General features: G+C 38.1%; 1 protein-coding gene and 2 long non-coding RNA genes across 3 annotated transcripts; all 3 read left to right on the forward strand.

Moving 5' to 3' along the window:
- Positions 1-5,549: 5,549 nt before the first annotated feature.
- LOC125014770 lies at positions 5,550-18,153 on the forward strand (the record flags this gene model as incomplete). The annotated part of the gene is made up of 9 exons (XM_047596169.1): positions 5,550-5,616; positions 12,383-12,447; positions 13,870-13,900; positions 14,129-14,164; positions 14,968-15,143; positions 15,181-15,244; positions 15,387-15,662; positions 17,754-17,811; positions 18,147-18,153. Coding segments are annotated over 9 exons (780 nt in total), but the record flags the coding sequence as incomplete, so codon positions are not given.
- A 1,284-nt stretch (positions 18,154-19,437) lies between these two features.
- On the forward strand, positions 19,438-20,004 carry LOC125023401. The gene is made up of 4 exons (XR_007114596.1): positions 19,438-19,475; positions 19,587-19,697; positions 19,827-19,842; positions 19,940-20,004. It is a non-coding gene; the product is annotated as an uncharacterized LOC125023401 (long non-coding RNA).
- LOC125023451 lies at positions 19,999-21,347 on the forward strand. The gene is made up of 5 exons (XR_007114611.1): positions 19,999-20,027; positions 20,162-20,212; positions 20,445-20,501; positions 20,669-20,734; positions 21,005-21,347. It is a non-coding gene; the product is annotated as an uncharacterized LOC125023451 (long non-coding RNA).
- The last annotated feature ends 1,229 nt before the right edge of the window (positions 21,348-22,576 follow it).

Genomic DNA, 22,576 nt, shown 5'->3' on the forward strand with positions numbered 1-22,576 from the left:
GGTCCTCCACACACATATCTCCAGTTATGCTTTAAACACAAACCCCACTAAAATTCAAACAATATGTAAACTACATTCACGAGTGCCTTTTGAGAACTTACAACAACATTTTTGGCACAGGAAAACGTACACACACAGCAGCACCCTCTGGTGGAGACGTGGCCCACCAGCCCCAATGCAATGACGCCACTGCTGAGCAGTATAAAAACATCGAGTCATCTACTGAGTCTATTGAACATAACTGAAGTGAAAACTCTACTACAAAGATTCCTTCAAAAAAATCCTCCTGTTCAGAAGCTTTGAGCCAACAATGCAGCAATATGCCAAACTACTAACATGCAACTAATGTGTTTAAGTTACAAAAAAAAACATCTTACCTTGATATCCCTCCATCAGACATGACGTGTTGTGCATTCATGTTCCAGCAAACGCTAAATATAAATGTACAGATTATTGCACTGAGAAAAAGATAAAAAATTGTTGGAGAGTTCACACGTCTTATCAGGTTTTAGACAAGAAGTCTTTTCATTTCCTTGTTGAGAGGCAGTCATCTTCCCCTCAGCTACTCTGCTACGCAGTGGCTGCAGCTGTTGCTTTGCTGCTTCACATGGTCAGAACTGGAGCTTTCATTTAAAAAAAACATATAGAAATATTGTTTGGATGCATCCGTATGTTGGGACAAGCAAATAAATAAATACATAAAGTGGCATAAATTCTGATATGAGTCGTCTTTGATTTGATTGTAATGAAAAGAATCTGCTGTTTTAACTGAGGTGTTAACTGTGGACTTTTTATATCCACATTAGAATGTGTGGTGTGTGTGTGTGTGTGTGCGCTCTTGTTTTTATTAAGATGTGAAGGCCAGTTCTTCAGACTAACATTGTGAGGTCACTTTGTTGCTGTGAGCTTTTTTTTGCTGCCATGGGCTGGGACTTTTCAAGGGTTGAAACTATTGACTGTATATACTACTAGGGTTGAAACCTGTTAAGACTTGGTTTTAGGGTAACACACCAGGGAATTAATGCATCAGGCCAATGTCCTCACAAAGACAGAAACATGACTTTCAGCAGTTGTTACTGTTACATCAAGGAGCGTCAAAGATGTAAGCAGGCTTACGAAGCATCACAGCTTTAATTAAGAAGAAGCAAATCAAAACCACTATCTGAATATGAAATGAGTAACTGAAAACAGTCATTTTCCAATTAGTGTATTCACATTAAAAGCTTTAATGACATGAGTTGTTCTCATCATCAATGAGTTGAATACCTGAAAAACTTTGATGTATTTCTAACTCTCAGGAAATTTAAAAAAACAGACATATCCTCATATAAAATGACTGAAACACCAATGAAGTGAACATGTCAGAAACGTTTGAAGTTCTGCTACTAAAATGGTGACAGGTAACAGGAAGTAATTAGGACACTTGCAGAGTTTAACATACATGTTTATGTTGTGTTCTCAAAGACAATGAGAGGAAACCTCTGCATCAACGAGTGATAAACTATTTAGTAACAGCTGAGTAATTAACGCCAATATTACATAGCTGAACATCATGCATCATATTATGCATCATGTTCTCAAGGATGCGTCTGCAAACACATCTGACAGAGGAACCGGAACCAAAGCTGCAAAAGGCGCCACCAAGAGGCTCACGATGGAAGGAATGAGAACATTTAAGTCTAGAAATATTATTCACATTGCTGCATCTTTTGACTTGCTGCATATATGCCCATAACCTCTATACACTATGCATAGAGTAAAAACTAGAAACTTCAACCTCCATTACACATGCTTGACCAAAAACATACAACTAATTAACACTCCCTAAGTTATGTCACTGGTGGGTTAGTTGCTTTGGCCGCTATTAAAGAAAACACAGTTTAGGAGAAAATATGTCATGGGATGAGGCAGAAAGAGGGATTTTTCTATCAACTAACCCAATGGACTATGTCTTTGAGCCACTGACGAGAAGGAGGGTTGAGAGACTCATTTTTGATTAAGAAGGTTCAGCGGCTCCGTATGGAGACGACAGTGAGGAGAGGGTTGGTAGCACTTCATGGTGGCTGGTCAGATGATCTAAAGGTTAAGACCATAGCTTAAAAAAAGCTGACAACCCCCTCAAAAAAGAAATGAAAGTGTCATTCTTAAACCTTTGATCAGCTGATGAATGAACAGCCTATTTCAGCTCACTTGTTGTTTTCAATAAATCTAAAGTTGTGGGTTCTCTCCCATTTCTTCTTTTTGCATTTTGAAGCTCTACTTGGAACCTTCTTAAGATCCAAGTGTAAAATGTAAATTCCAGTTCCCGATTCTTCCCTTTGAGTGTAGCTAGCCAACATCAGAGAACAGGTGTTGGTGTCAGTGGCAGATGATGGAAATGAACAGGTTTCTCCCAGTCTTTAACTTTATAAAACTCATGTGAACATCCAGGAGCAATGCAGAACATGCCTCCTTCCATTGGTTTTGTAATCTGCTCCTCTCGTCCTGTCACGTTCAGTGTATATGTAGTGGCTCAGTACGACCAAGAGCTGGACAAGTTGAGACACAACAGCAATGGCGGCGCCCTGTGTCTTAACAGTGAAACTTAGATGGCAGGATTTTGAAATTCCTTTCACCATCAGTGTTTAAACTTAAATAAACCTTTAGTACGAGAGACCTTCTTTAAATGATCATAACCATGTTTAGTGTTTCACGTCCTCTTTAAAGAGTTTAAAATAGTTACCTTAGATGAGTTTGCTCAGTAAGTTTTGTAAGTATTGAAACAAAACACAAACTGAGCTCCAGACAAACTGAGGTCGGCTGTAATCAGTGTAAAACACTGGCTCTCCTCTTCCAGCTCTACACACATATCCTGCTGTGTGTGTCTGTCCATCAATGATGTAGGAATCTTGTTCAGTTCCACTGCAATATTATATATATATATACAGATTTTAAATTTTAAGAATGAATATTTGAACCTGTGTATTATTTGAATAGCTTAATATTGAATGCAAAATGATAATAATAATGTATATTTATAACTAGGTAATATAGAAGACATATAGTAGGTAGGGGTCCCTACCTAATCCCTTACCAGTTTGGGGTCCTGAAAAGAAAATAACGATTCTGATACATAAGAAATGAAGGTCAAAAGTCAGATATGTGCCTTTTGTCTTTTCTTTAACCATAATTGCAGGGCCACTGAAATACAGGAAACTCTTAAGGACAAGATTTACAACAACAAAAACACAAAATTCCCCCCTGGTCATCAGTCAATAACATAAAGTAATTCCCACAGGTAAGGACACCAAATGCCCCAACAGTTCAATAAACATCCAATGCCCCACAGTACAAACAAAACAATTTCAATGTTCCCCAAAATTCCCCAGTCCATCGATCCAAATTCTCCCCAAAGTTCATGCGAAATCAGAGTAAACGTTCCTCAAGCGAAACCCATCAAACATCCTTCCCCCAAAGTTCTTCCAAAATCAAATTAAATATTCCAAGTCCAAATGAAACCCAAAGTTCAATGGAATCTTACACATCAAAGAATGGACGTGTGTTTGAGAACGTGTGGTTTGGAGAGCTGTTTTCAGGATCAGGAGGCTAACAATCCACAGACTGGAGGGTAGCCGGTCCCCAAAATTTTTCACTGTTGCTGCTCTGGGATTTCAGTGCCCATGGCTCCAATAAAAACTAACTGGATTCACCCCCTGGCCAGGTTTTTTCATGTTGCAGAAAATTATCATCTGTTTGCATCTTTCTACCGGCTGTTGTTGCGAGTGCCATTTTTTCTTTGCTGGGGTTTTTTGGGAGAAGAAGTACCAGACATCAGTAGGATCAACAAATTGACCGAAAGGCGTACAAGTGATGGGTGGGGAGTTGGAGTCTTTTGCTCATGAGGGACAGGAAAATTTGGGTAAACTCTCTCCATTGGGACAAACCATCCCATCCAAACATTAGAGGAAAAGGACTCATTCTCCACAAATGATTCACTCCGCTGCCATAAAGGTACAGAACTTCTTTTATTCCTATTCATCCAATGGAAAACAGCTCATCTTTTTGGCAATTAAGCTGCTATGATAAATTTAAATTTTCCCTTGTGGGTCTCAAATCCCGTCCAAGCTAAATCAACTAATAAATTTTCATTTTCATCCCCGCTTCTACATTTTTTTTTGAGAAACTAAGTGAGAATCTAATGCTCTCAGAAGCTTAACTGAGCTGAATTCTGGGCTAGTCCATCACCCCCCTCGGGAGGACCAGGATGTATTTTCATGTCCCTGAGTATTTGCACATATGCATATGGCTGTATGGTCCTTATGGTCCTCAAGGTCTGCAATTTAACCCAGTAGTCATTCTGTTGTTTCAAGAGCACGTGTGTATGTAGAAGATAGTTGTGCTTATCGCACTTGGTAAAGTTATTTTAAAGAATAATGAGCTTAAGAGTGGATTAGAAGATAAGGGAGTAAAATGGACGGGAGTAACCTTGTGAAACTAGGAGCCTAGGGAAATTCCAAAACTACTGATAAATGCAGGTGTTTGAACCTGAGGAAAAAATAGAAAAGGTATTTGGAGTAGATCACGATGCTCCAGAGCCATGTGGCACATCTGCATCCAATGCCACGTGGCTCATCAACAGTGATGAAGACAATTTCTAAGGATATGATTGGTTAAAATAAGGGGCTGGTGAGGGTTTGCCCCATGTAGGGGAAGGACAAGGGTGTGACTTGTGACGTCCCAAAGGTATAAAAGATGAGGACAGTAGCCCTCGTACCTCAGAGCGCGGTCGTGGTGACCAGTTTTTGTCCTGGTGGTTTTAATTTTGTGGCTGACTGGTGGACAGCACTGTTTGCATCTGGAATACATCAAAAACTGTCCTGCACTGTTAGACGTCTTTGTGTCAGGACCAGCATTTGTTAGTATGGTCTGGTCTGTTGGATCCACGTTAGTGTAGCCATAGGATGATGTTGTGTATGTCTGTGGATGTGTGTTGCAGAACTGAGGGCACGTTGTAATAATAAAAAAAAAAAACCTGGACAGAGCAGTGAACAGGAGCAGACTGATACAGCATCAATACAGCATCATGACAAGAACAGACCTGTTACTGTTCACACACAGACACAGTAGAGTCAGTAAAGGTTGAAATGTTTGAGTCTCATCATTGAGTCTAAAGCCACTGAGGTGACTGAGAACCCACATAACCAGAGGAAGAATGAATGAAACTTGGAGAGATTTATGGAGCTACTGATGACATATTCACACCAGTTGATGAACTAATTGTCCTGACTCTGGTTAATGTAACTTTCATAGAAACAACTGAGGTTCAACAGTTCAACACTAGATGGAGTCTGATGATATTGTTGTCACTGCAGCAGTTTTTTTTCTAAACCAAATATTTCAGTTTTATTTTGTAGCTGTTGAGTGACATTACAGGGGAACAGTTTATATTTGCATAATAAGCTCTGAAGTTATGACTAAATCAGTTACATTTTTCTGTTTATTCAGTTTTTACTCAAACGGAGTATTTTTTGTTGTGAACAGTTTCCAGTGAGGCCACAGTGATCCTTCAAACCAACTGGCCTCAGATATTCAGAGGAGAGACAATCACCCTCACATGTGAGATCCAGGGAGGTGGACGTACTCAGTAGACGTATGAATGGAAACAAGACGAGTTAAACAAACCTCCAACATCCAGAGAATACAGGATCAATGGAGCTACTGAGTCTGACAGTGGAGGATACAGATGTAGAGGTAGAAGAGGCTACTATTTAACAGAGTGGAGTGATACCATCAGACTGACTGTATCAGGTAAGATGAACATCTATCATCCATATCAGTTTCATTTTATCAGCAGGATGAACAAATTGATCAGAAAGGGTGGACAAGTGATCAGTAGGGAGTAAACTTCTCTCCATTGTGGACAATCCTTCCCATCATTTACTACACCAAACTGTCTATGTTTTCAGTTTGTTAAAAAGAGTCAGAGAAATAGAATAAAATAGACATGAATCACTGAGTGACACATGTGGAACATTCAGGATTAAAGGAGGAACTCTCCATGTGCTGTACACATCAGTTTGGTAAAAAGATGAATTTATCTCAGTGTGTTTCACCTCCTCCACCAACAAAACTCAACACTTGCTGCTAAACTATATTTTTACTGTAGTATCCTAAAACATGATGAATGTTTAAAAACATTCATGTGGACAAAGGTTTAACACCTCTTCATGCTCAAAGCTTTACAGGCACAGACTTATCTAAACATTTGCACACACACATTGACACACCAGTGCTACACTAACCCTCTGGTTCATGGACAACCCACTCTACCCACTGAGCCACAGACACTGAAACATTTTGTTATTATGTAGAGATTTTAAATGTTCATTATTTACATATTCACAAAGATTGTAAATTAAAGTGAACATTTTTATAGTCTATGTTAAGAGACGAGACATCACATGTTTAAAACCTCTTTCAACAGATAAACAACCTGTCCTCTCTGTGTCTCCATCATGGCTGAGTCCTGGAGCCTCAGTAACTCTGAGCTGTGAGGTTGAACATCCATCTGCAGGATGGAGGTTTTACTGGTATAAAGCTGTTCCTGTTATATCACACAAGTATCAATATTCCAACTATGAGCTGCTTCCTGGTAGCATCAATGGAACTGAACAAGATTCCTGCATCATTGATGGACAGACACACACAGCAGGATATGTGTGTAGAGCTGGAAGAGGAGAGCCAGTGTTTTACACTGATTACAGTCCACCTCAGTTTGTCTGGTCTGGAGGTCAGTCTGTTTCCATCTGTTCTCTCAGTAACTAGATGTTACGTCTTTACTTTTATTAATCACCTTTTATCTGTGACCTCCATGCAGTATCTAGAAAACTAAAACACATATTTACAATTCATTGACTGCATATTTATGTTCCTCTAATGATAGTATGATATTTCCTTTTTTCTACCTCAAACTAATTCTCTTTAACCATCATGTTTTCCTCTCAACAAATCGGAGAAAATGAGAAACACAAAAAAGAGTTTCAAGACTTTGAAGCTTTTTTCTGACAGAGACAAAATAAACTGGTACAGGTCGTCTATAAAACACAGGAGGTTATTTGTGTTGTGTTGTGTTGTGTTGTCTGGGTGTAAGTTGCGTCTAGAAGAAAGTACATGTTTACACAGGAGGAAAAGAGAGAAGGGAAAAGTAAACAAATAAATCAAAGATGAACAATATGACTTTAATTCATTAAGGAACGACATGTGTTTGAGTCTTTACTCTTCATCTTTGCTCATGTTACTGCTCTAACTGATCAGATTGTCAGAGTACACATGTAGTTTCTCATTTTACACACTACTGCTTGGTGCATATCAACTAAAATAAACTGAAATGGTAGAAAAAATAGTTTGACCAAAACACTGCAGCTTGACATGTTTGCACTAATTTTCAGCAATTAAAAAAAAAAGAAAGTTAATAAGTATTTACATTGTGGCCGTTTTAATATTAATATCACTGTTGTTGCTTTGACTCTTTGTCAGATTTCCATTCACCAGCGTCTCTCACAGTGAATCCTGACAGAGTGCAGCACTTCACCTCTGACTCTGTCTCTCTGAGCTGTGAGGGAAACTCTACTGAGTGGAGAGTGAGGAGGTTTACTGATGATGGCGTCCTGTCACACTGTTCTACCTGGGGGACAATGACTGGATCAACATGTAAATTATCCAGATCCCATCTGATGATGCAGTGTACTGGTGTGAGTCTGGATCAGGAGAGTTCAGCAACGCAGTCAACATCACTGTCCAGGTATATATTCAGTTGTTCCCAGTATCTTTGGCTGTAGATTTAAGTGAATATCTCATTCCTTCTACTCTATCTTCTTATGATCAAATCATTTCTTTAACGTTTTATTTGCAGCCAAATACTAAATAGAACAAAGTATTATACATGTGTAATACTTGGTATTCATTCAATTATTTTGAAATAGTTTGAATAATTTAAAATATCATCTAAAACTTTTAATAATTCATTTTAGAGAGGCAGTTTAAACGTGTTTTTGTTTTTTATAAATGAATACTGTATATTGATGCTCAGATAAAATATTCCCTGATCTGCTCATGAGCAAATAAACCAACATGAAGCCTTTCCCATCATTGTGTCAGGGTTTTTTTAAAGGTCTACACCAGCTGATCTCTGACTGACACTAACATTGTTTGCTTGTTTTCCAGCTGATGGTATCATCCTGGTGAGCCCTGTCCATCCTATCACTGAGGGAGATTCTGTTTCTCTTGGCTGCAAGTTGAAGACACAAAATGTTCTTTCTACTGTGTTTTTCTATCACAATGACAAACTCATCCTAAATGTTACCAGAGAGGAGCTGATCATCTCTGCAGTGTCAAAGTCAGATGAAGGCTTCTACAAGTGTGAACATTCAGGAAAAACGATCACCACAGAGTTGGATATTAGTTAAATGTGAGTAAGAACATCTGATGAATTTTAATCTTGAAATCATATATTTGAATGTCCGATATCAAATGTTATTCTGACTTATTTACAGGAGTTTTTGTCTCCATTAAAGTTAGAAGTCACCTCTAATTTTCAGTAGTTTGTAAATTGAGTCGTCATATGAAAAGACCATTTCTTAAGTTGATTAATACTCATATTTAATTGAAGCTCATTATTAATTACAGCAGTGTCCAGGTCTGAGAGCTCTTCATTTCTTCTTCCACTGATCGTTGGACTGGTTTGTGGAATTTCACTGATTATTCTCCTGCTGCTGCTTCTTTGTTGCTGCAGAAAAATAAAGGGTGAGACATTTTCCAGTTGATCATTTACTAAAAATCACTGATAAATTCTGATCTTATGACATGAAGTGAAGAACACTTGTACACGTATTTGTATTTGTCTCTTTTCCAGATGCATGCAGTAACAGGTTGGTCCAACACTCTTGTCTCATCTTGATCATCATAACAATACTTTCCATGTTCCTTATTAAAACTCCTTCATGCTTTAGTCTCTCTCAGTCTCTGAACATCAACCAAGGCTCTGCTACACAGCAAAGAGTGAACCAGAATGAAACTCAAGTTTACTCCTCTCTTCTCCATGGTCAGCCTTTCCAATCATTCTTTTCACAACTATTTCTAACACCCACTTTGACTTTTCAATCAAAAGCTCAAGTGACTCATTGGATGTTGTCTTGATTTTCTCTGACCTGTAGCTGATGTTTGTGTCTATGAATCAATCAGAGGCTCTGGAAACACAGGAAGTGGTACAGTAGAAACTTTGATTCATGTGGAGCTGTCAGACATTAGATTATTATCAGTGACTCATCTAAACTCATGGAACATTATGATTTCAGGGGAACCAGACCATGAATACATTAATGTTACATCTCATCTTCAGCTTCAAGGTGAGCAGTAAGTTAACATTATGTAAAGTATTTTAATTTAGAAATTGTCACACAAATATATATTTACACTAGATCTACTGGATCAGTAGTATTCAAATTACATTTACAGTAAAAAAAAAAAACAAAACAAAAAAAACCCAAACATATATCATGATGTTGTAATGAAATCTAATCAAATTCTACTTCATTGATTTACAGACTGAATTTTCATGAGATTGTTTCTAATGACATTGATTCTGCTGCGACAGTACACCATAACAAAACAGACATCATGTCACAGTTCACATATGCACCTAAAATCAGAGAAGAACAAACATGATGTTGACTATCACTGTATTTTCTTAGTAAGGTCATAGAGAACACTACAGTGGTGTGGAAAAGTGTTTGCAAACTTCCTGATTTTATTTATTTATTTATTTTACTATGTGCCTGTGTCAAAAAATTCTTGTCCCCCTCTTAAAACATAACTTATCACACAACGTCCATGTGTACTGTGTTTGCGTTCTTTCGCAATTTGTTTTATGATGTGAAACATTTAAATGTGACAAACAAACAACAACAACAAAAAAGAAATCAGGGAGGGGGCCAACACTTTTTCACACCACTGCTAGCATCTTGTTAGCATTATTTTTTGTTTGTCAGTTTCATACTTTTAGTGTAATTCTTCTTCATACTTTCAGGTCCATAAAAGAAGTGCATCATCCACAAAACAAGAGACCCATGGACAGAATGACCAAGTCGTCCATTAGACACAGTCATTTCTGCAGCTTTGTTCAGCATCATATTAAAGAATTTCATGCTCTGGATTAATTTAGGATTCCACTTTATTGTCTCTGCATATAGTACAAGGATATGCTGCATATACTCAATGACATGCAGTTTGATGTCTAACCACAAATGCAAAAAGCAAAAAGTGCAAAATGAACCCAAAAGTAGGGAACAAGCAATGAGTATTGTACAGGTTGAGACTATTGTTGTAAGTAACATACTGTGTATCATGCATTGTACACTTACGTTCTTCCTTGTCTAGTCTCATCAATAACTCAGTTCATTAAAGTCAATTCGATGTTTAAATGAATGAAGTGTTTTTGGTTTCCATCAGTCTGTGTCTCATGTTCTGCTTTTGCTGCATTCTTACTGTCCTTTCTTCTTTTTAGTGCTTTTGTTGTGTGCAGCACTGCCCCCATGTGTCACAATGAAAAGTCTATGGTCACAGTCAGCAGCAACAGCTCAGCTGAAGACTGGAAGACTTTTGTTAGAGCACATTGTTTTGTGACCTGTAGGTGTCTCCATGAGTATAAAAGAATGTAGTTACTAACTATCCATTCTGCTACAGGTTTATTTCTATCTACTGACAATCAATGACCTCATCATTTCTATCTGAGACACCTTGAAAAGAGGAAATGCAGCCTGAGGTTCAAACTAAATGTCTGTCGTTCAGTAGATGACTTGTCTTGTGTCTTTCAACACACTAGAAAGAGGACAGTCTAGACTTAAGTCTTTCCTTAGTATTTTAATACCTTAATATAAAATCCCTAATTGTTACTAAACATGTAGTTATTAACAGGATAGTGTAACGTTGTGCATAGCTGCATATACACACAAAGGCTAAACAGACAGAGTGGGTGTACTGGGTCTAATTTAGTCACATGAACAGACAACATAGAATAACATAAAGTAACATGCAAATATAAGTTACAATGCTTACTGCCTTCTCCCTCACACTTTAACTAGTTTCGTGTTTTCTTTACCACCAAGGGTTAACTCAGTTGGCATTTGCTGTTGCTGGACCGGAGGTGACAACATGTTAAACCCTCTGCAGAGGTGTGAGGTTTGTTGAAAAAAGAAGGAAGTAGACAGAGACTATCTTGGTACAGAGCAGAGTGACACGTTGTGAGGACTGGATGTGAGGACGATCTCAGAAATCTTTCTCTAAAACGGAGTGACACGTTGTCAGTGCTGGATGTGAGGATGGGACACACTTTGCTTCATAGTGCTGGGATTATTGTGTAAGTACATCACTTTGAGTGTTGTCTAAGAAGTCACTCCAAAATCTACACGTGTCCAGCTAGAGTGACATGAGGTGACTTCTCAGTTCATATCATGTGTAAAATAGTTGTGAGTTCAGAGTGGACAAGGAGCTGGTTTAACCCAATGCAGTGGTGTGAGTCTTCTTCTTAATGCAGCAAAGGAAGTGGGACTAATCCAACAGAAAATGATTCAGCAGTAAATCCTCACATAGTTCACTGTTTCTTTTCATAGGCTACAAATTAAAGTTTCTCTTCAAACAAAATGCTTGTATTTCAAAGGTCAAAGAGGTTTTTATTGTCATTTCAAGCAAATATGAGAGGACGAGAGGACGTTCCTCCAGGACCATGGAGCTACTTGAAGACATAGGACTAAGTACGATACAAGGGACTGAACATAAAGAGGATGTGTGCAAGTTTGTGCAGACAACAGAGAACAAGAACAAGAGACAAACACTACAACACAAACAGTACAAAACACTTGGGATACAATGCAGCTAGAAAAAGATATTACACAGAACAGAGAGCAGCACAGACTGATAATCAGACTAACAGAGTATGAGTTAGGATGGTTGGAAACATTTGACTGATTAGCAGCATCATGTGTGCAAGGGATGCAAAGATGTGTGCAAAGGACTGACAGGTTATGAGTATGTGTATTGTGTATTGTGTATTGTATTGTGATATTATTGTGGTTGTGGGTGAGTGTGTTTATGTGTTTGTGTTGTGTCCAGTCTCCGTCAGTTCAAGAGTCTGATGGTTTGAGGAAGGAAACTGTTCCACAGTCTGGTTGTGTGGGCCTGAATGCTCTGGTACCTTTTCCCAGATGGAAGGAGGGAGAAGAGTGTGTGAGGGGTGTGTGGGCTCATCCATGATGCTGGTGGATTTGTGGATGTAGTGTGTGGTGTAAATGTTGCTGATGAAGGGTTGTGAGACTCTGATGATCTTCTCTGTCCTCACTATCTGCTGCAGCATCTTGTGCAGTTCCCAAACCAGACAGTGATGCAGCTGCTCAGGATGCTCTCTATGGTCCCTCTGTAAAATGTGGTCAGGATGGGACCACAAACTGATAGAAGATGGAGCAGGGACCCCCTACTACTGTATATATAGTCTAAAATTCTACTTTAGATCAAACTGGGCCTAGTGCCATGAATAAACACACCTTGTTATTGTACATTCAGTACTAAGCTGTTCAAATAATACACAGGTTCATATTTCATGTTCATATTTTGCTTTGTTGTCATGGTAACATTAATAAAAATACCTAATATATGACACAGAATCATTTGTGTCTGATCTAAGTGCCATGTCTCCATGAGTATAAAGAATGTAGTTACTAACTGATCCATTCTGCTACAGGTTTATTTCTATCTACTGACAATCAATGACCTCATCATTTCTATCTGAGACCCCTGTAAAAGAGGAAATTCAGCCTGAGGTTGAAACTAAACGTCTGCTGTTCATTAGATGACTAGTTTGATGCTTCAGCTTTGCAGCACACAGCAGAGAAACAGTTTTGTTGCTGCACAAACTACTTGACTTTCTGAAGCAGACATTTCTCTAATGCAACATTCTTCATTGTTACTGTTTGATATTTACTCACTGCATCATACGACTATGTGCATAGTGCAACAAAGTTCTTGATAACTATTGATCAGAAATGATCTTTTCAAGGAGTCAGACATAAAATGATATAAAGCAACATGTGAATATCACTTCCAACACTCATTGTCTATGACCTCACAGTTTGACTAGTTCTACATCATCTTTACCATCAAGAGTTAACATAGTTTGTATTAGCAGTAGCTGGACAGGAGGCGTCAACATGTTAAACCCAGAGCAGTGGTCTGAGATGTTGTGGGGGCTGGATGTGAGGAGGATCTCATATTGATGTGAAGTGTAACTTCTTCTTTTCTCACGGTTCTTTCTTCCCCTTCAGATGCTGTAGTTGTTGCTTCCTGGTATGAAGTTGAAGTCTTTGTCTGAAGCAGAGTGACACGTTGTCAGTATGTGAACTCAGAACAAACACAGTACAACTCAATACAGTCATGATGCACTCGATATATACAATATAACACACACAAAATATTTTTGATTTTAGGTAAAGTGTTGAAATAAATATTTACTCTAAGTTCGTATGGTTTGTAGGTTTGATAGAATCAAGTGTGAACTGAGTTTGTATTTGCAGTAGGAGGACAGGAAGTGTCACAGTGTTCTGTGGTCAAACCCAGTGTAGTGCTTTGAGTTTTAGTGAAGACAGAAGGAAGTGGGATGGACTAACAGGACAGAAATAAAACATTAGCAGAACCCCAGTGATCTCATACTGACATGAATCATCTTTTTGTCCTCACAGTTCACTGTTTCTCTTCATAGACTGCAGTTCCAAGTTTGTCTTGATACAAACAGAAGTATTTCTCAGGTACAACAACAGAGTGTCAGTGCTGGATGTGAGGATGGGACACACTTTTCTGTGTGTGCTGTTGTTGACCTGTGGAGTACCAACTATTTATCTTCATACATGTAGGCAGGTTTTGACAGGTGATCTGATGTAGTTCAGGAGCCAACAACTGTGTTGAATAGTCACAGACAGATAATATTGGTTCTTCATTTGTTACATTTATTCACTAATCTGGTCCCATATGGAACTGGAAATGTCACAAGAAGCCCAGTTATTTTTAAACAATTTCTTTACTGTTGAAGTTTTGACTTTTATTTTAGTGTTGGATACACTCCTCTACTGTGGACATGCTCAAGGTCAGTTTCTCTATTTATTATTTTTATTCATTCAAGATTAGTCTGAACGTAATTCATCCCTGAATTGTTTTGTCAGTATATTTTTACTTTAATCTATGTATCTAAACAGATTGTAGAGTAAAATAGAAGTCAGTTTATTTTATGTTGTTAACTGAGTAAAGTTGAGGAGAATATTTGTGTTTGGGTGTAGATGCTGTTCTGACTACTGACCCCTACTGGTCACCTTTGTTCAGTGGAGAGTCTGTTACCTTCATATGTTACATGAAGGAAGGAGGAGTCACTGACTGGCATTATAAAATCTACAATGATAGTGGGAAATTTACTCCCTACAACACACATCAACGCTACACATTAAATCTGTCTCCAGGTGACAGTGGTAGATATCAGTGCTGTGGTTTCCACAAGAGATCACGTCAGAGAAAGTGTAGTAAAACTGTCACTTTAACTGTACTGGTAAGATCTTATTGTTTATTGTGTTATTTAAGTGTGTTAATTTTATAGAGTAAATATCATTTGAATGTGACTGAATTTGAGACTTTAATCAGGACGTCTGTATTTAAAATAAAATGACCTCATGTAGCTCTGCCACCATGTTGAAATTGACATAAATCACAGCTGCTTCAAAGTATTTAAAACAAATCATAAATATAGTGACATTGTCTTTTGAAAGCATCCATCCTTTGGTCAAGTTTAATAAAAGTAATGAAGAATTCAGGAAAATATTTTACTGAAAGTGGCAGGTTGATATGACAGAAAGTATCAACATATATCAAAACATTTTCTCATTTTATTTATAACATCAGATAAACCCAGGGCCACACTGACATCAGGACCAACAACCATACCAGTAGGAGGCAGAGTGACACTGACCTGCTCTGTGGAGCCCTCTGCTGGATGGAAATATGACTGGTTCAGACGTAGCACAGACATCTCTGAAGTTCAAGTCAAAACAAATGATGCAGAAAACAGAGATATGAGTGTATCACAAGGAGAATCTACTGGTGCAGAGGAGGAAGAGGAAGAAGAGAGAACCAGTTTACTACACTGATCACAGTGATCCAGTCACCATTGAGATAACCTGTGAGTTTCGGTTATTTAGATTGAAATATTCAGGATTTCATGATTTTCATCGGAATTAATGATGAAACCTACAATGTTGAGTTTTCTCTGTTGATTTCATGTTTCTATTTGTGTCCCAACTGTTCATATCTGGTGGAAACAGTTCCCAACAAGGCTGTTGTAACACGACAACACAACTGGCCTCAGATATTCAGAGGTGAGAAGATCACTCTGACATGTGAGGTCCAGGGAGGTGAAGACACTGAGTGGATATATGACTGGAGGACACCCAGGTCATCTACACACTGGACAGACAATAAATACTGGACTTTCACTGCTTCTGAGTCCAGCAGTGGAGACTACATGTGTAGGAGTAGACTCAGAGATGACTCATATTCTTCAACAGAGTGGAGTGAAGCCATCACACTGTCAGTATCTGGTAAGTCATGTTTGTTGTTTGTGCTGTTAAACTATGATACTCCTGATAGTCAGTAGTTAATAAAGAGTTTGGTCTGAAGGCAGACACTCTTATTTTCAGCTGGCAAATGGGCAACAATGTTTCTGTATCATTCAATCATTCAGAAAAACAAAAAGATAAATTCATTCTGTCTAGTTATTTACCTAACCATAAATATTCAAACACACATTTAAATGTCAACACTGTGTTTCTTCTTTTTGCCTCTAACCGTAACAATCAAACTCATTGACTCATACACTATGATCAGGGTTATAATCAAATGAGCTCCTCCTCAGGTGCTGCTTATGGAATCAAGCTAAAATGTGCTTTGTGTCTTTACTTGTCACACTATTTTAGTTTTTCTCAATTGCTAAAACACTAAAAGCCATTGGCTGAACTCATTGAGCTAATTGTGCAGTCTGTTGTTGTCAATACCTAAACCATTTCACATGGTAAAACACAATTTGCAGATCTCACTTAGACTTTTCAGCAGAACTCTAAACACATTGTCATTCTCAAAACACATTGTGCACTCTAATGCACATGTCGTCCATAACTGGTAAACACAAGTGGCAACAATCAAATGCAAACAGAGAACACACGTCATTGATTCAACACAACCAGTCAAAACCGATTTCACTTGTTTCAAATCATGTGACACAACCAATATAAGCCAGGTCAGAGAGCAAACAGGTTGTTGAAGGTGGGAAGGAGAAAGTCTTAGAATGGACAGAAGAAACAATGTAAGAGGACGAGGACGAGTGTGTATGCGAGGTGGCAAGAGGAGGAAGAGGAGGAGGAAGAGGAAGACAAAGAGTGGAAATATCTGATGAAAATTCCAGCAACAATAATTGAGCAGTATCACAGAAACAAAGGACAAGCTTGTGAGATTCAGGGTACAGTTGTGTAAAAATAGGGCTACAAGGAGGAGGAAGAACAAAAACTGCAAAGAGCAAAGCAGAGTAGTAATTTCTGATCAGTTTTGAGCTGCTATGATAGAACATGTTTTCTGTTCATCAAAAGACAAAGACGGAAAAATTTGAAATTTGTTTTGAGATTAAAAATGTTCTTCTCCCTGAGAACTGTATGTTTTGAACAATGTGTTTTTATTTATTGGTGTATTGTTCACTGACTGCTTGATAGTGTAAATCATTTTGATCACTTTGTTTACGATTTGAGAGCAGTGTTTGGTTTTGAGCACAGGTAAAACTGTTTTCAGGTGAAAGTTTCATTTTGAAAGAACGAAAACTGTTTTGTAAATAGTTGAAGCTGAGGTTTTGTGTTTAATGTTTTCAGAAAATGGAGCAAGGTTTCAGAAACTGTGTTTTAGTATTTGAGAAAAACTGTAATACATCGCAGTAAGTGGAGAAATGAAGTCCAGCAGTTACAAGAATAACATGTCCCTACAGGTCTGTTTGGCTTCTTTTCCATTTAGGTTTTGAAACATTTTAAAAGGCATGTAGTCCTGCATATTGAATGTTTCAGCTCAACTTCATCTCATCCTCCTGTTAAAAACAATACTAGTACAGTATTTAGTTAACTTCTGAGGACACTGATTAGTTAAACCAGGAAATGTAACCGTATATATGTTTGAAAAAGTTGATGGTGACTGAGTCCACCAGAGGTTCTTCTGAACTTTAAACCTAGAGACAAGTCTTTGTTCTTCTGGTGGAGATGTTGTGATGTTTTGAGAGAAGAAACCTACATTATGAATCAGGAAAAGAGTGAAGTTATAAATGAGAAGAATTGAGACAGAACTGAAGTTAAACAGGAGCAGTGGTGAAGATGAAAGAGATGGTTCTGTAGTGGAGGAGAGAGGATGGAAGTGAATGACACCAGCATCAACACAACTGAGACACTCTACTGTGTTGTGGTCACAGTAAATAGATGAAGCTATTCTGATGGAGCTTGGTCTTATTCCTTCTTATGTGTCAGTTGTAAACTGAAGAGGAGTCAGACCAGAGAGTAAAGAGACTGATGACAACAGCAGCTTCCTATGTGAGGGTCAGCAGAGGTTATTTACCATCAGTACATAGTAACATGTTTTCATTCTGATAAAACCTCTTTCAACAGGTAAACAACCTGTCCTCTCTGTGTCTCCATCATGGCTGAGTCCTGGAGCCTCAGTAACTCTGAGCTGTGAGGTTGAACATCCATCTGCAGGATGGAGGTTTTACTGGTATAAAGCTGTTCCTGATCTATCACACAAGTATCAATATTACAACTATGAGCTGCTTCCTGGTAGCATCAATGGAACTGAACAAGATTCCTACATCATTGATGGACAGACACACACAGCAGGATATGTGTGTAGAGCTGGAAGAGGAGAGCCAGTGTTTTACACTGATTACAGTCCACCTCAGTTTGTCTGGTCTGGAGGTCAGTCTGTTTCCATCTGTTCTCTCAATAACTAGATGTTATGTCTTTACTTTTATTAATCATCTTTTATCTGTGACCTCCATGCAGTATCTAGAAAACTAAAACACATATTTACAATTCACTGACTGTACATATTTATGTTCCTCTAATGTTAGTATGATATTTCCTTTTTTTCTACCTCAAACTAATTCTCTTCAACCATCATGTTTTCCTCTCAACAAATCGGAGAAAATGAGAAACACAAAAAAGAGTTTCAAGACTTTGAAGCTTTTTTCTGACAGAGACAAAATAAACTGGTACAGGTCGTCTATAAAACACAGGAGGTTATTTGTGTTGTGTTGTGTTGTGTTGTGTTGTGTTGTGTTGTGTTGTGTTGTGTTGTGTTGTGTTGTGTTGTGTTGTGTTGTGTTGTGTTGTGTGGGTGTAAGTTGCGTCTAGAAGAAAGTACATGTTTACACAGGAGGAAAAGAGAGAAGGAAAAAGTAAACAAATAAATGAAAGAGGAGAAAAGAAAGAACAATATGACTTTAATTCATTAAGGAACGACATGTGTTTGAGTCTTTACTCTTCATCTTTGCTCATGTTACTGCTCTAACTGATCAGATTGTCAGAGTACACATGTCGTTTCTCATTTTACACACTGCTGCTTGGTGCATATTAACTAAAATAAACTGAAATGGTAGAAAAAATAGTTTGACCAAAACACTGCAGCTTGACATGTTTGCACTAATTTTCAGCGATTTAAAAAAATGTAAAAGTAAATAAGTATTTGTATTGTGGCTGTTTTAATATTAATATCACTGTTGTTGCTTTGACTCTTTGTCAGATTTCCATTCATCAGCGTCTCTCACAGTGAATCCTGACAAAGTGCAGCACTTCACCTCTGACTCTGTCTCTCTGAGCTGTGAGGGAAACTCTACTGAGTGGAGAGTGAGGAGGTTTACTGATGATGGCGTCCTGTCACACTGTTCTACCTGGGGACAATGACTGGATCAACATGTAATGTTATAAGGTTAAGGGACAGTAATGCAGTGTACTGGTGTGAGTCTGGATCAGCTTTCAGCAACGCAGTCAACATCACTGGACAGAGTGAGTATTAATCACATGTTACTGTCATCACCCTGAATCTGCTGATCTCTACATTAAATGTCAATGTTGTTTGACTGTTTTCCAGCTGATGGTATCATCCTGGTGAGCCCTGTCCATCCTGTCACTGAGGAGATTCTGTTTCTCTTGGCTGCAAGTTTAAGACACAAAATGTTCTTTCTACTGTGTTTTTCTATCACAATGACAAACTCATCCAAAATGATACCAGAGAGGAGCTGATCATCTCTGCAGTGTCAAAGTCAGATGAAGGCTTCTACAAGTGTCAGTCCTCAGGAAAACAATCACCACAGAGTTGGATGGCTGTAACATGTGAGGAATCGTTACAGTTATTATTGATAGTACAAGGGATCTTTGTAAATTGGTGCTGATGACATATTTTACATGCTACATTTAACTGAATGTCATTATTATTTACATCAGTGTCCAGGTCTGAGAGCTCTTCATTTCTTCTTCCATTGATCGTTGGACTGGTTTGTGGAATTTCACTGATTATTCTTCTGCTGCTGTTGTGTCTCTACAAACAGTCAAAGGGTGAGAACATTTCCTCCTGATATTAGATGATTATAGTCTAATGATCAAAGTCACTGATGTATTCTGATTACTCTATGAGGACTGTGAAAGGAAGAGAACAATTAGTTTAAATCATGTCTCTTTTCACAGATTCCTGCTTTATCAGGTTGGTACAACTCTCCTCTGTCTCATCTTCAACGTACTAGATTACTTTCAGAGATTCTGATTAAATCTACTGGATTCAAATGTTTTGGTTTCACCAGGTCTCAGAGCACAAATCAGAGCTCTGCTACAGATCACATGATCAACCAGGATGAAGGTCAACAAGTGAACATCCTTCTCCTCTCCACGGTCAGCCTTAACCCTGACTTTAGTTTCTGACTAATCTTTAATGACAGTTCACTTTTTCTTGTGATCTGATCTGAACCGTTACACAACTCACATAATGATATTAAATCCAACCTTGGCTTCATTTGACTCTGTAGGTGATGCTTGTGTCTATGAATCAATCAAAGGCCCTGAAGACATTGAAAATGGTACAGTATGTTCAGTAGTGAGGAAAGTAAAGAAATGGACCCTTTAGGATTATGTGCTTTTAACATTGAGGTTTGACCACTTCATAAATCTAAGGGTTCACTTCTTTTTTTCCACCAGCACTAAGAATGCTTAGAATGAAATAGTTCACAGCAACATAAACTGAAATGAGCTCTTCTTGTCCCTGAATCAGTTTTAAAAACTAAAAAGAGATGGTATGTCACTATATTTCAGATGAATCCAGGGATGTCACATATTCTTTGATTGAGCTTAAAAACATCACTAAGGAGGGTGAGTGTTTTATGTGGAAACAACAAACTAATGTAGATATTATTGTCGTTTGTTACACGTTGTCTTGTATTTCTTTTAGTACAGTAGGTTTCTTTACATTTTAGTGAAGAAACTGGATGTATTTTTTAGTTTTAAGTGACTGAAACAATCTCTGTCTTTGTTCACAGGACAATCATCTCCTGCGGCAGCTGAAGAAACATTTTATTCTGAAATCAAACCAGGAACATCTCATGGTAAATATAACATTGATTTCTAAGAATAGATCTCTGTTGTGCTCAGACTACAGGAGTTTTGGTCTGATTTGTTCCTGGATTCCTCCCTCCTGGTAAATAGAGGATAAATCATCAGATTATCTGGTAACGTGAAGGTTCACACATGTAATTTTAAGATTTCTGAACTGCTCACATTAAACCTGTTTGACATCAAACATGTTTGACATCTAGGACTTAAGCAGAAGTTAGCAGTTGTGACTTGGATATTTATTTTTGTCTATTTCCTTTCAGGTCAATAGAGATCTGTATCAACAAAACCATCTGAATAGATCATAAAAGTGAAGCTACTCACATGAATAGCAGATATTTAAAGACATAAACCAGCTGAATGTGCTGCTTTTAGTGCAGATGTATTTTATAAAAAGCTTCAGTTTGTATGAATGTAGTGATCGTGTGGCTTTAATATCAGCATCTTTTTCAGTTCTTCATGTTCTGTCATCAAACATCATTCTGTTACATGTCCACTTAAAGAAGCTAACTATGTTGAGAAGAACTGATAGTATAACAAGTATTTTATGTTTCCCTGAACTGATTAAGTATATTGTAAAAAGCTTGGCCTTTTCTCACAATGTTATGCATCAATAAACTTGTTTCCCTTTTCATTTTTATGTCCTGTAGTAAAATGTCTGTAGTGTTTTCATTGTGTTTATGAGATGGTCTTCTTACAGTTTAATGTGGTTTTAATCAAAGACAAACTCTGAATCAGGGCATAGGGACATATTGTGATCACAGATGGACTCCCAGTCACATCTTGAGCAGCAGGTCACAGGAGTTAAAGTTAAAGTCTGTTCAGATTTGACATGTTTCATACGTGGTGTGTTTGTGTGTGGATATGCTACAGAGTGCTCCATGAGGGAAAGTTGAAGGTTACATAAACAGATGACTGCCCTTTTCCCTGCAGTGAGAAAGAGAATGATTTATCTTAAACACAAAGTATCTTCAGGGTGGGCACAGACAAAACAACAAACCAGGCAGCTACTTAGCTCATTGTTAGTGCTGCTCAGGTGACTCCATCCCTTAGTGATGCTGCTATAGGCCAAGGATGATGGGGGGTGATGCTCTGAGCACCTATCCTCTTGCACCAAGCTCCCATCCTCTAATTTATTTTCTGTCCTCTAATGACTTTTTGTCTCTGTTACTACTCATGCATTTGTGTGCTACTCCTGTATAGCACGTTAATAGCTGTGTATCTTTCTACGTGTGCGCTTTAGTCCGATGTTTGTATCTATGACAGATGTGTGTTTATGTCGTTCCTGCTGCTGCTCTCTTCTCTTTTTCTGTCTCTAACTGGTTGGCCTTAGTCAGGTGGGTTGGGCTTAGTCATCTCACTCTTTCTTTATGTACAGTCAGGAGGGAAAATAGAAAGAAAAAATAAATACGGACATAATTTTCGTCTTGCTCCGTTTCATGATGATAGCTTACTAAAAAAAAATCATTCGTTCTTTCTATTTTCAATTGTCAATCGAAAATCAAAAACATGAAAAAGTGACGAAAAAAAAGTGCGAACTTCGAAATGTAAAAATGGGGCCACAGGACTGAATTTGATATTAATATTTAATTGGTCGGGTTACGTGTTGCTTTGCGCGGCAGTTTAGGTAATGTAGTCCCTTTCACATGGAGCGAAAAACGGGATTTTGTTGACTCGACTCGACGCGGCTTGATGTGAACAGGAATGCTGCATTGATGTTGATGTATCTGAACATACATTCTGATGTTGTCACTTGGTGGCCTGACAGACTGTATCATTGTAGAAGCTTTAGCTCAAATACAGCACCGCACTGAAGTTAGTTTTAAGTTGGATAT

Source organism: Mugil cephalus, chromosome 1, assembly GCF_022458985.1.
Source record: "Mugil cephalus isolate CIBA_MC_2020 chromosome 1, CIBA_Mcephalus_1.1, whole genome shotgun sequence".
Taxonomy (NCBI): domain Eukaryota; kingdom Metazoa; phylum Chordata; class Actinopteri; order Mugiliformes; family Mugilidae; genus Mugil; species Mugil cephalus.